The sequence below is a fragment of the Heloderma suspectum genome, chromosome 7 (assembly GCF_057233095.1).
Source record: "Heloderma suspectum isolate Gila_16-S chromosome 7, 16-S_ref, whole genome shotgun sequence".
Lineage (NCBI taxonomy): Eukaryota > Metazoa > Chordata > Lepidosauria > Squamata > Helodermatidae > Heloderma > Heloderma suspectum.
The window spans coordinates 87,502,121-87,516,508 of NC_139464.1; the positions used below are offsets into that span (position 1 = coordinate 87,502,121).

Genomic DNA, 14,388 nt, shown 5'->3' on the forward strand with positions numbered 1-14,388 from the left:
TGACAGTGGCAGCAGGCAGCAGATAATGCAGATGACATCACTCCTGCCACAATATTTTTAATCTCTTGTAGCCTGAACTCCTAAGCACACTTGTGTCAGAATGAGCCCCACTAAACTCCAAAATAAGTCCCATTGAGTTCAAAACTCCCCCATGCTTACTACTCAGAAATGAGTAGGCACATATAGCACTGTTAAAATACTTATTTAAAAATAACCACCATGCAGAAATATGATGGCATAGGCACCATGTAGACTTTTAACAAGGGCACTAAAATGGCTAAGTCTCTCCCCAAGTTTTTATTGATCACTGTATTATCATCAACATCATTATTATTATTATTTTAGAAATTCAATAGTTTATTGCCAGGCTGAGGCTTGGATGAGTCTGTAAGAACCTGGTGTTGTTCAGAGCAGTCTTAAGAAGCCTGTGGTGGCACAGATATGAGAATTCCTAAATATTTTCCCCTTTAAGTTGTATGTTTTAAGTGTGGTTGTAATCATATGAGGGGATCATTATTTTGTTTCCAAAACATATTGACAACCTTTTACATACCATACTTTCTATGAATAACATGATCCCCTGGGCTCAATTATTTAAATGCCTCACAATCATAATGCAGATTACTAAATGCAAACTGGATTAAATTTCAGTCCTATGTTTCTGGGATCACTAGGTATTAAATATTTGAGCCCAGTTTGTGAGTGAAACTAGGGGATATATGGGATCTATCTATGGCAATGGCTTGCTTAGATTGTCAAAGAAAGATGTCTCTATTTTCAGTCCAAACTCCTTTGATTTAATCTAATATGACCCTGCTAAAATCAGTTGCTATAATCAAATTGGGACCATACCATTTATAATGTATTTTCCTTTCAGAATCTCCCATGCCACTCCCTCTCCCCAAAGTTCTTTATAACATAAAATTGGAGCAAGGGGTAACTCTTGGGGGGAACCTGCAGTGTGTCCAGTTTTTGGAACTAATAGCAATATGATTCAGGCAGCAATCCTATAACCACATATTGGGAATAAGCTCATTGAACACAGTGGGGCTTACTTCTGAATAGACAGAGCTTTTCTACATGAGGCATTTATAGTGTGCTCATCATTCCCTACTCATGGTTGTTTACGACTTGTTCACACAGCGTCATGACCCTCCAGTTTCACTTCTCTTTTTAAACAGCACTTTGAGACAGTTTTTTTAGAGCAGAAAAAATGCAGTATTATTTATGAAAGTGAAAGAAAACCATTTTTCCACTTGTGTAATTGCACTATTCCCCTATACCACAGTGACACCTAGAGGTTATGTAGCAGAAAAGCAGGAAAGGAAATGTTCTTCATGTAGTGCTTGAATCTTAATTCTGCAATGAAAACAAAGTAGATGCAGAGGATTAACAGCCTTATGTGGAAAAGCTCATAAAGAGGATTGCAGTGACTATGCAACCTGCATACATTTTCCTAGTTCAGCTTCTGATTTTGTGTTCCACATCAAATATTCTGTGTTCTGATAATATAAATTATATAAAGTTTTCACACTCTGATCTGATGTGCATATGCCAACCTAGTTGTTTTTTTTAAACCAGTCCAGACTGGTTTCAAAGGTTGACTGCCTTTTAAAAATGAGGGTGCCCAATAAAGAGAAATATTCTTTATTTGTCTGCCTCTCATCATTAAAGTGACTCATACTTTTGAGAACTTTGAAAGTTTTGTCAACTTTCATCTTTGGATACAGTATTAGGGATGTTACAGCACTGCAAGTGCCTGTAAGGAACTTGACAGATCCACATGCTCTTAATAAAATCCTTGGGGTGTCTTATGTGGAGAGCTAAAGTGAATGCACGCAGCTGACCTTTGGCCAATCCATTTTACAAGGCAATATTAAAGCTGCCTTTGATCATAAAGGATTGGCCCTCCCTTGTGTACTGCATACTTCCTGCATTCATCCTCTGCAAGAGATGAGGCATCAGATATCCTTTTTAAAATAATTTTGATTATTTTTTTAACTAGGTGAATTGAAGACATCTTGACAAATATGCTCTTAATGAACCCATAATGCAGTTGAAAGCAAAGATTATTGCACATTACTTAAATGCCTGCAATGTGCACGGGGAAGGAACAAGAAAATCTCTGTTCAGTTTCCTTATGACACTTTGTCGACAGCAGTAGCAGTTGGCTCAGGAATTTGGAATTTCCCTGTGATGCCTTGTGCAAATTGTTGTGCCACATGGTAGAAGCCTTTGATGGTACGGTTGCTGTTACTGTTCTAATATTGCCTGAATTCTGGACACAGGGGCTTCTCATAGGCCTCCTAACAGTTTCACAAAAGAAAAGTGCACTGACCTCCAGAAGAAGCTGCCTTATACCAAGACAGACCATTGCTTCAGTGCTATCTTCACTGACTGGATTCAGGTTTCAGACAGGAGTCTTTGCCAGGCCTACCTGGAGATGTCTGGAATTGAACCTGAGACCTTCTGTGTGCAAAGCAGGTACCATTTGGGGGAGGGCTGTACCACTGAGCTACAGCCCTCCCCCAAATACAAGAGGAGTCTCCAACATTTAGCATTTTTTTATTAACTAATTTTAACATTTCTGGGCCAGGTTTCTATCCAATGGGGCCTCCAAGGTGGGTAATAACCACAAAACAAAATAGTACATTAATAGTATATTGGCCCATATGACACTAAAAACATTGCACTGTAATTTTCTCTTATCCATATAATACTAAAAGGACAATTGTAAAAAGAGAACACTGGGCAAATTCTGACTGAAGTGATACACAAGGTGATGATGGAATAGATAACCCTAGTAGAATTTGTATTCCAACATAACATTCAGAGCCAGCCCTACCATTAGGCAGAGTGCAGCAACCACCTCAGACACCAGGTACCGGGGGGCAGCAAGTAGCAGCAAAGTGATGGAGGACAGAGATGTGTGTGAAATATGTCCTTTGTTGTACCCTCTAATCTAGCCTGCTTCCCTCAGGTACAGTCTCACCACCGGTGTTGAAGTGAGATTTAACAGCCAGTCCAATCAGCTTTTGTACAGGGAATGGGAGGAAAGGAGCCAATGTGTCCATTACCTCAGGCAGCAAAATGTCTTGGGCTTGCCCTGATAACATGTTCAACATATATTCCATATATATATATATATATATATATATATATATATATATGCAGGTGAAACTCTTGGAATCAGCTGCCTGCTCTCCAAAAGGCCATCATGTGTATAATTTCTGCAAGTGAAATCAATTGAATTATTCCTTTGGTCTTTGGTATTTCTTGACCAGAAATTAAAATGTGTTCAGAAGTCCAGTGACATGGCCACACTGCCATGGCTCAGTGGTAGAGCAACTGCTCTGAAGTAGTCCAAAGTTTAATCCCCAGCATCTCCAGGTAGGGTTGAAAAAATTCCTGCCTGAAACCCTGGAGAGCCACTGCCAGTCAGTGTCAACAGAACTGGGCTAGATGGACCAATGGTCCAGCTTCCTATGTTTTGTTTTTTTGTCTTGAGGATAACTTTACAAACCAAAATGAAAGATTATAACTGTGTTATACTTGGGGGGGTGTCTCCATCAGCGATTTACTCTGAGCTGGCTGCGTGTTGTGGTCTTTAGGGATACACCAGCAATCCTACACACCATCAGGTTAGAAAAGGATCTGGTTTTACCTGCGTGTCTTTCCCAGCACAAACATAAGTGTGTCTACTAGGAAGTAACTCTACTTCTTGTCAATGATGCTTGTCCCCTGAATGCGCATATTGGAAGTAACTAATTCAAACCTTAGTTCCTGGCAGCTTCAGGTTAGAAAGGGGCTGGTTTCCCAACCCTGTGTTTCCCTTGCATGTCTTTCTCAGCACAAACCAATTAGTGTCTACTCAGAAGTAACTCCCATTGTGCTCAATGAGGTTTGTAATGAAGAAGAAGAAGAAGAAGAAGAAGAAGAAGAAGAAGAAGAAAGGGGGGAGAGCCTGGGGGGGAGCCTCTCTTATTGGTTGAGCAGCCCTTGACCATCAGATGACATTAACTCCAACCCCAACCCTACCCAGAAGTATGTTCTGTGAAATGACTTAGAATGGTGCAATGTACTCACTCGTGGAGACCTGCCTAGGCCAAAACCAGCTCCTTGAAAAATGTGTGTAGGCCACTCCTTCCTTCTCCCTCTGTTGTCATGGAGACACCCTCTTGTTCTACAGTAGATTTATCATAGCAGCAGTATTTTGACTGTGTGGATACACAGGATGGGCCTTTCACTAGTGGACATAAAATGACATTGCAGATTTGGGATTAACTGTGTTTGTTTAATTTTGGGTATGCTTCAGGACCAGCCAACTCTGTTGAACAGCAGGAATCAGAAAAGAACCACCACCTCTGTCACATTCCTCTTAACTGTCCTTTTATTTTATCCTTGTACTGTCCAGTATACCTCATATGTGACATTACTGAGTAATAGCTATATATTAACCAAGCGTGTTTTTACATTTTAATTCAGGATTGTGGCTCAGTAATTCATCCAGAGGAATCCTGCGGTTTGCAACCTCTCTCTGCTGAATATCTGACAACCATTTCACAGCCACAGTTGAAAACATGTGAAATGGGGGACATGAAAGGTACATGAAATTTTCTACATGTTCAGAAATACATTCTTATCCCTGCTAGTATGGATGTTCTTTTAAGTCTGCCATGGGAAGCCACATTAAGGTGTTAAAAAAGAAAAGAAAAAAAAAGATCAGACAATAAACTTACATACATTCTTAAGACCTGGCAAGATTAGGTCAGAAGGAATTCTGTGTGCTTCTTAAGAAATAAATGAATGTTGAATGTCTAATTATGTTTTAATATTGCCAGCACCCATGCAGTTTATTATTCCTTGATAATTCCTTACTATTCCTAGGTATTCCAGTGCTTAATCCTATCTGGGAGTAAGTCCATTGAGCAAAGTAGGACTTACTTGTGCACATATGCATATACCTCCCTTGATTGTTCAACACTTGATGACTCTCAGAAAAATGTATGAATTAATGAACTGTCTCCATGACCAAACATTGTATCTGAATCTCAGTCTTTGTGAAATATAAAGTGATATGAACATTCTATATGTGGTGTTTGATCTATGACCCATTCACAAATGCAAAGCATTACTTCTTGCTGCTATCAAGTGCTGAGTATGCACGTGTGAACCATCCTTTAGTTGCTATTTTGTTTTCTGACAGCAGCAAGAAGTAATCTTCCCTACTGGGTGACATTCTCCATTCTTCATTAAACATTTCACTTTTTGGCAGGCGAACAGAAGATCTCTTTGTGCTAAGCACTGCCTATGGTTCCTCCTGTTCATAAGTAAATCTCTTCCCAGGGGTGGTAGGAAAAAGTTTCGTTGTATTCAAGGGCATCTCCTCCCATTAGTAGCAAATACAAGTATGCTTAACAAGAGTCCAGAGCATGATAATAATCTGTTTTCTAGGACAATGGATTGTGCCTTGTCTTAGTTGTTCAGACAACAGAACCTGTGACTGGAGACAAATAACATGGCAGCCACACAATTGTCAATATCCTGTCCTGAACAAATCAGAACTTCAACTATGTGTAGAAAACAAAAAGGTATGTTATAATTTTTGTACAGGTAAGCTGTATTAAAAGGAAATCCATTTATCATTTCACTTAAGGTATGTGTATGCATGGATTCACACGATTATTAATTTATTCAAATAACATTTGTATTACAATGGAAACACCACAATTATCCCCCTTAAACTATAACACTGCTATTTTTAATAGGTCTTCACTTGACAGCATTCAAATAGTGAATAAAATGTGTCCACATACCACCTAAGTATTGGATGTGACATGTTTCAGATGAAGAACTGCTATGTATTATTGTTACAGATTGACACACTTTGCATGAACTCTGTTTCTTTTGCTGGTTACCTAGTGCATGGCATTGCTTCTGCCTACTAATCTTATCAAGACTTCTTTCACCTTCTTGTGCAGGTCTCAGACGGACCTCACTAGACTGACTTTTCTTATAGTGAAGATTCTAAGATGGCTGCTTGGAAATGCAGTGTCTTCTTGATAGGCATGGCATGGCTGTCTAACATTTGACAGAGATCTGTGGCTCAAGTACAATTATCTGGTGATACAAGTTTCCAGAAGTAAGTAATAAAGCATTACAGAGTTTGCCTCACGTTATCTAAATTAAGAAAGCGTACTTAGAGATAAACCCAAGAAAAACAATCCCTTGAGTTAACAAAGATCTAAAATAAATACATACGTAAGGATGTGCATTCTCTCTAACACACACACACTCATACACACACTACATAATGGTCACATAATGGAACTGCAGGAGACACGTGCAGGATGGGAGAAGCCAAACAGCAATTGGTTCTAGTTGAGCCAATAAAGGAGGCCTCCGTGCCTTACTTACCTCTCCTACTGATGCAGCCAAATGGAATGGCTGCTGTGGAATAGCTAGAATATATAATCCATATATGTATTATTATATATATTAATTCTTTTTCTGACTACTCCTTTAGAACATGATCCTTCAATTCCATTTAACTATCCTTTTTTTCCTCTCTCTATCAAGGGACATACACTGAATTATATAGTCTGAAATCTGGGCCATAATCTATATCCAATTTCACTGCTGTAATTTAATCACAAAAAAGAATTATTCTAGACAGAGTGAGCCTATTTCCTTACAAAGTTAGGGTCCTGTTTATGAAAGTAAAAAGAAAACCTTAGCTACGGCACTTTGGTCTTTTTCTGATTTAACCTTGCCCTTATGAGGGGAATTACAGCATTAAAAGAGAAAGAGTCAGTGTTCCAGTTTAATAACTGGATCCTAAAACCCAAGTCAAATATAATTTTTTATGCTAAATTGCCTAAGGATGTGCAACGCTGCAAATTCCATCCCATTTAAGCCTGACAGGATTTTGCAGTGTTTCCATTCCATTAAGCAGCCTTGGACTGTAGTGGATTTTTTTCTCCTCTGCAAATGTTCATACTTTTTTTGCACACATTAAATAAATAAATAAATATTTCAGGTCCTGTGATTTGCACAAATGTGATCACTTTTTAATTGTTATTATTTTCAGGTCTTTAAATGAGTGCAAATGGGATATTATTATTATTATTATTATAGTCTTTACATTTGCACAAATAAGATCGTGGTTTCTTTCTGGTATTTAAATTTGTGCAAATGGGGTCATTGTATATGTGTATGTGTGTATATATGTGTGTGTGTGTATATGTGTATATGTGTGTGTGAACTGATCCCATAATGACCATATATATGGTCTTTTGCAAGTCCACCTGTCCACTCTGTGTTTCTGTTGTAAATATCCTTGTCAGTTTCATCCTCTCCACACACTATTTAGACTAGCAGAGACATAGTCCCTACTTGTCAAAGAACTTGCCAATTTCATCCTCCACTTTGGCACTTAATATTATTATTAATAAAAAAATATTAAAAACAAAACAATCCCACTTGTGCAAATTGTGCAAATTGTCCAAAAAAATAACATAAAAAACACAATTCTATTTGCACTAATTTAAATACCTGAAAAATAATTTTGAAAAGACATGATCTAATTTGCGCAAATCACAAGACCTAGATTTAAAAAAAGAAATGATCCTATTTGCTCAAATTGCCACTGCCATTAAAAAAAAAACAAATCTGTATATTCGATCAACTCTCTACAGATCAAGCCAATGCCAGTGGTGGGAAACAAGAGTGAAATCTGCCAGGACTGAACTGGTAAAAACCATCAAGATATCACCCCCCAAACTGAATTCTCATACATCCCTAAAATTACCACAGCTCGGATCCTAACCTGCTCTTGTAACAAGTTCTAGACATTTCTACTCACACAAGGAACCTCCTCTATACCACTTCCCACACCATTCTAGAAAATCCCCTGATCCTTAGTAGAGGTGTTTTGGAAGTGTAGGGGGTTATGGTGAGGAGAGGGGGTCAGCAGAGTCCTGCTGCTCATTTATTTATTTATTTATTTATTTATTTATTTCATTTCTATACCGCCCAATAGCCGAAGCTCTCTGGGTGGTTCACAAAAATTAAATCCAAGCAACACACAATAAAACAATTTAAAATATACAGAACATTAAAACCACAATAAAACAATACAACCACAATAAAACCTAGCAGGAGTGCAGGAGTTTAAAATACAGATTTAAAACAGCAAAGATAAAAATTTAGAAAGCTAAAATGCTAAAATGCCTGGGAAAATAAAAAGATCTTCACCTGGCGCCGAAAGGAATACAATGTAGGCGCCAGGCGAACCTCACTAGGGAGCTCATTCCAGAGCCGGGGTGCCACAGCAGAAAAAGCCCTCCTCCTAGTAGCCACCCGCCTCACTTCCTTTGGCAGGGGCTCACGGAGAAGGGGCGCTGATGATGATCTTAAGGTCCGGGCAGGCACATATGGGAGGAGGCGATCCTTCAGGTAACCTGGCCCCAAGCCGTTAAGGGCTTTGAATGTTAACACCAGCACTTTGAATCGGGCCCGAAAATGGACTGGCAGCCAGTGCAGCTGGAAAAGTACCGGCGTGATATGAGCTCGCAGGCCAGTCCCTGTTAACAATCTTGCTGCCCTATTTTGGACCAGCTGAAGTTTCTGGACCGTTTTCAAAGGCAGCCCCACGTATAACGCATTGCAGTAATCCAGACGAGAAGTTATCAGAGCATGGATAACTGTAGCAAGGCTATCTCTGTCCAGATAAGGGTGTAGTTGGTATACCAGCCTAAGCTGATAAAAAGTGCTCCATGCCACTGAGTTCACCTGTGCCTCAAGTGACAGTTCTGGATCCAAGAGCACCCCCAAACTACGAACCTGATCCTTTAGGGGGAGTGCAACCCCCTCCAGAACAGGTTGAATATCACCTAGCCGGGCAGACGAACCACCCACTAACAGTACCTCCGTCTTGTCTGGATTGAGTTTCAGTTTATTAGCCCTCATCCAGTCCATTACCGTGCCCAGGCACTGATTCAGAACATTCACTGCCTCACCGGGTTTTGATGTAAAAGAGAGGTAGAGCTGGGTGTCATCTGCATATTGATGGCACCTCAGCCCACACCTCCGGATAACCTCCCCCAGCGGTTTCATGTAGATGTTAAACAGCATGGGGGATAAAATAGAGCCCTGTGGAACCCCATGGCACAATTGCCATGGCACAGAGCAGTAATCCCCCAGCACCACCTTCTGGAAATCGGCCATCCAAGTAGGAGCGGAACCACTGTAGTGCAGTGCCTCCTACTCCCAACCCAGACAACCTATCCAGAAGGATACCATGGTCGATGGTATCGAAAGCCGCTGAGAGGTCCAGGAGAATCAACAGGGTCGCACTCCCCCTGTCCCTCTCCCGGCAGAGGTCATCCCACAGGGCGACCAAGGCAGTTTCCGTTCCAAAACCAGGCCTGAAGCCCGATTGAAATGGATTGAAATCCATTTCATTGAAATCCATTTCATTGAAATCCATTTCCCGATTGAAATGGATCTAGATAATCCGTTTCATTCAAGAGTGCCTGGAGCTGTCCTACAACCACCCGCTCAAGCACCTTGCCCAGGAAGGGGATGTTGGCCACTGGCCTATAATTGTTAACATCCTCTGGGTCCAGGTTAGGCTTTTTCAGGAGTGGTCTAATTACTGCCTCTTTTAAAGCGGCAGGCACCACTCCCTCTCTCAAGGAGGAATTTACAACCTCCTGGACCCAGCCGGACAACCCCTCCTTGTTTGATTTAATAAGCCATGAAGGGCAAGGGTCAAGCACACAAGTGGTCGATCGGACTTGGCCAAGCACCTTGTCCGCCTCCTCAAGGAATGCTCAAGTAGCATTCCTGCTCACACTGCTTTGGATCCAACCTCATGTGTCCTTTGATAAGGTCTTCTCCCTGAGGCTGTAAATCTATTGTGAAGTCACTCATCACAGGCTTACACATCTTTTATTAAAATATGGGAAACAAATGTACAGTATTAAATTATCTCTAAAAATCTGATGTTGTAACTGCAGATAACTTCCTGCAAGTCAAACTGGAGTATAATGCTGACAGGAACAGGCAAAGCTTGATGTCTCTGCTGTATGTGTCAAGGCACTTTATTCCACAGCTGATCAGGCTGCCCAATGAATGCAAGTTCAATGGGAAGGGAACCAATGAATGTGTTCAGGAATGGATTGTTAGCTCACCTTAGCTTCGTTTTCTACTAACAGTTGTAATTGCCTTTATCAGAATCACTTTTTCATTTTCCTGCATGTGACATCACCCTTGAGTTATTTCTGTCAGTACTAACTCAGGACCACCTGTGGTGAAAGAATAGACACAGTTTGGCTGAGACATGAAAAAGGGGTTATAAATTCCCTAAAGCATTTTATAAGAGGGCCTATGTAGATTAATGGTGTGTTAGCAAAGTTAATTAGTCATATGACGAGAATGAAAGAGATGGTTGGGAACATTTTTTTGTTTTGTTTTTTTTTACTCATTTCATATTATATGTCAGAATTTGTCTTTGAACTCATTATTAATGCAAACTGTATGAAGGCTATATTACATCTGTTAGCTTGTAACCACTTGGGAATGACATGAATTTAACTGGATAGAAAAAAACAGTAAAATCCACATAAAAAGTGGTTTAATCTATTTTACATCTGTATGACAAAACTTCATATACCTTTATGGTTAATTAACTCTTATCGTAATAGTTTTATGATCTGCTGAAGCATAACACTTTAATTATTGTACGAGGCAACATTTCAGAAAAAGTTGAAACACGAAATAGGTCATGAATAATAACCAGGTATACATAATTGCACAATTACATTGGAAGTGAAAGGGGACGAAGCATACATTTTATTTATCACTCTAAAAAAGGAATTTACATTTTAATGTTTTAATAAAATGTCCTCAGCAATGTATAATTATGAAAAGAAAATATAAAAAACAGTATTTGCTAAAGTATTTAAAATTCACCTGCTAAAATAGGAACATATATATTTCTAAGTTTAGAAATATATATAAATATATTTCTGGCTAAGCAAATGAATTCCATTCTTATTGTACAGTTTATTCCCAATCATATTTTATGATTTATTGCCATTTTCTAGACATAATGGGATTTTTTCATGCTTAGTCCTTGAAACAGAAAACACTGAATCCCTTCTACATTCACTGAGTTCACACTTATCAAGTAATGATTTCATTCTACTTAAGTTTGAGTTTGAAGTCATGCTGCAACAAAGTCTTCTACAATACAGGCCAATATGACTATTGTTATAGCTTTGAGCAGGATATTAATGATTTCATATTCTTGAATCCAAATTATTTCATGTGATGAGTCCATGTGGTCTGATGGACAGAGAACTGGACCATGTAATAACAGACCAGTGTTTAGTTTCCATTCCATCCTACTGGTTTACTGTGTGCATAATGCTACCTCTCCGACTCAGTTTCTCATTTGTAAAATGGGAACCAAAGTGACTTACTGCACAACGATGATTCTAAGGCATTTTGCACATTTTTAAAAGTGCTGTATAATAGAAGATAAGTAGCAAGAACAGTACTTGTGAGATACCCCTCTCTCTTACTAGTACTGTTGTCTGGCCCTTCAGAGGCAAGAGCTGTGGGTCAGTGGTAGAGCACACTCTTGGCATGCAGAAGGTCCCAGATTCAATTTCCAGCATCTCCAGGTAGGGTCAGGAAGGAACCCTATACCTAAAATTCTAGAGAGCCTCTGCCAGTCAGTATCAACAGTACTGAGCTAGATGGACCAACGGTCTGACTGAGTATAAAGCAGCTTCCTGTGTTCCTATGTTCCATTACATGTCCTTGCAGACATAGCATTAGACCAACTGCCCTTTTATCCCACCCTATTGCTGTTCCTGGACAGCAGCAGCATGTATTAAGGTCATCTTCTTTTATATAGAAATTGTATTATCCTCTATAATGTACTGCTCTTGGTAGCCACTTGGTAAAACCAGCCCTAAGTGAAACTGAAAGGGCCAAACCAATCCAGATGTGATGGCAGCAGATCTTTGCCTCCAACAGTGGGTCTGCCCTAATCATGTATAAAGTGATGTTTGGCATGTGATTTAAAGTACAAGGGGAAGGATAGCTGTAACCTCCCGCCAGCCTCTGCATTTTCTCTTGAAGTCCATCTCCTGAGGTAATTCCACCACCGCCACTGCAAACAGTCAACAATCCAGGTTCAAGTATTGGAAACGGAAAGAAAATATGGGAGATAAGGCACTGGCAGGAAACTGGAAGGTTGTGGGACGGTTCAGAAACCTCCACATGGATGTGATTAGGATGCCCCCACTTTACATGTTTAAAGATAGGGTTCTGAACCCATGAATTTTGGCCTAGATGTCGCCAGCATAATGCAATTCAGTTGTTGCCACTTCATAAAGGGAAGATCTGGGGCAGTATCACATGGGGCCATTGCACAAGCAGCCCCTCACCAGATTCCATTGCACGACCAGGATCCACCTCTTGTGCACTGGAAATGTAATGCATCCTATAGAAGCTCTGAAATGAGCAGAAACGCTCATTCCTGGATTTGGACAGGTCACCAGACTTCCCTTCTGCAAGCTCCGCTACCTGCCTGGTTCCAGAAGCAAGCATTTCCACTCATTTCTGTTGCTCTCAGAAGTGCTAAATGTTTGTTGTGCACACAGTGGGTCCCGCTCATGCAACAGAACAGGAGGGGCTGCTTGTATGATGGCCCCGTTGGATACTGCCCCTAGACTCAAACTTAAAGAGAGGGGGAACCTTTTTGAAGCACAAGAATATGAAGTTGTTAATGGAATAGCAAATAGCGACTCACCTTAGGCCTGATTTGAATAACTGGAAGCCACTTCAAAGCTTTCTGCATGGCACTTGCAGCTGAATGAGCAGGCAAAAATCAATAGCCTCTGACCAGGCGGATAAATGCAGAGTTACACATACACAACCCCTCAAAACTGTTAAGAAATCTAGGACAATAGAGGCATGACATCAAAACTGTTTAGAAATCTAGGGACAATAGAGACATGATAAATACTGGTTCTAGTCACTTGGCTGGAGGTACAGATGGCAGATTTTTCATAAGCTCAGCTTTAAATTACTGTTATGGCTATATGTATCCTCTTTAGCCATTGTGGCACATGCACAACATGACTGCAGAATTCACATCACACATCTCTACTTTAGCCACACTTCTCCTTCTCTTTTGCTAGAACAGTGTGTTCTGTTATTTCAAACCAGAGAGTCGTTAAAGGGGAAAGTCAGTTACAGATCACAGAACAAATACTTCTAGGGACATTTTATCCTTGCCAGAAGTAGAACTGGAATACAAATACCTGGAAAGTGGGACTGGATACTTATGCTACAGGTGACCCAGCATGAGGAAAGTTACTGTAATATATTTATGATGTATATCCCCATTGCACAACCTGATTAAACCAAAGCATATAGATTTACGTTGCTTTAGTTCCACTAATGTAATCAAACCTAGACATTAAATGCTGTATGGTTCTTGCCTTTAAAGGTTCTTTTCATTGGTGATTCAACTAACAGAGGGATGATGTATTATTTGATAGAGAGAGTGAATGAGACCCTTCAAGAGTGGCAAAAGGCTCATGACATGAAGTTTTATCATAATGTAAACAATGGGAACACTTTTATTAGCTACTCGTATTACCCCCAGTTTTGGATCAATGTAAACCAAAGACCAACATTTGAAGAAGCTCTAGAGCAGCTGCTACTCAGGTACAGTAGAACATACGTTGGCAAGGTATCCTTGCATTTTTGACAGTAATTCATTAATTTTCCTAGTGCACAGTCTGTCTGTGCCAGCGTTCTAAAGCTATATGTGGGAAGGAATTTGTGTGAGATTCAAAGTCTTTGGGAAAAACATTATACAATGACTGTGCTGTTGGCAAGAAGGGGCTGCTACAACTCAGAGCTGCAGTAACTCCCTCTCAGTCTACATCACACTTTCCCTGTGTAGAGATATTACAGAGAATTTCTTCTTCTCCTCTCCTGCTCCAAACCCCAAAGTTGTTGATCAAAAGTATTCTTGGGTACTGATGGTACTGTTTAAATTGATTTTATCTGTACGCCGCCCTGAGATCTTAGTGATATAGGGCAGGATACAAATGCAATCAATCAATCAATCAATCAATCAATGGTGATTTTGGCATAGGGAAGAAAACAGAAAAAAGTTTATGGGATAGGTTCCAGCTTCTTCCTTCTGATGAAGTGGACAAGGTGCTTTCACCTCTAAGGCTGACCACCTGCTTACTTGATCCTTGCCCATCTTGGCTCATTATGGGCTGCAGAGAGAGATTGGGTGAAGGGATCAGGGCAGTGGTGAATGCCACCCTTGAGGAGGGAGTGATGCCA

At 40.1% G+C, this 14,388-nt stretch overlaps 1 protein-coding gene across 1 annotated transcript in view; it reads left to right on the forward strand.

Annotated features, from left to right (window-relative positions):
• CPED1 (cadherin like and PC-esterase domain containing 1) overlaps positions 1-14,388 on the forward strand; it is a 153,479-nt gene that overhangs the window by 121,222 nt on the left and 17,869 nt on the right. The window contains exons 18-20 of the mRNA XM_084811823.1: positions 4,486-4,603; positions 5,455-5,591; positions 13,532-13,752. Coding sequence (XP_084667949.1) covers positions 4,486-4,603; positions 5,455-5,591; positions 13,532-13,752 — 476 coding nt within the window. The remainder of the gene's footprint in view (positions 1-4,485; positions 4,604-5,454; positions 5,592-13,531; positions 13,753-14,388) is intronic.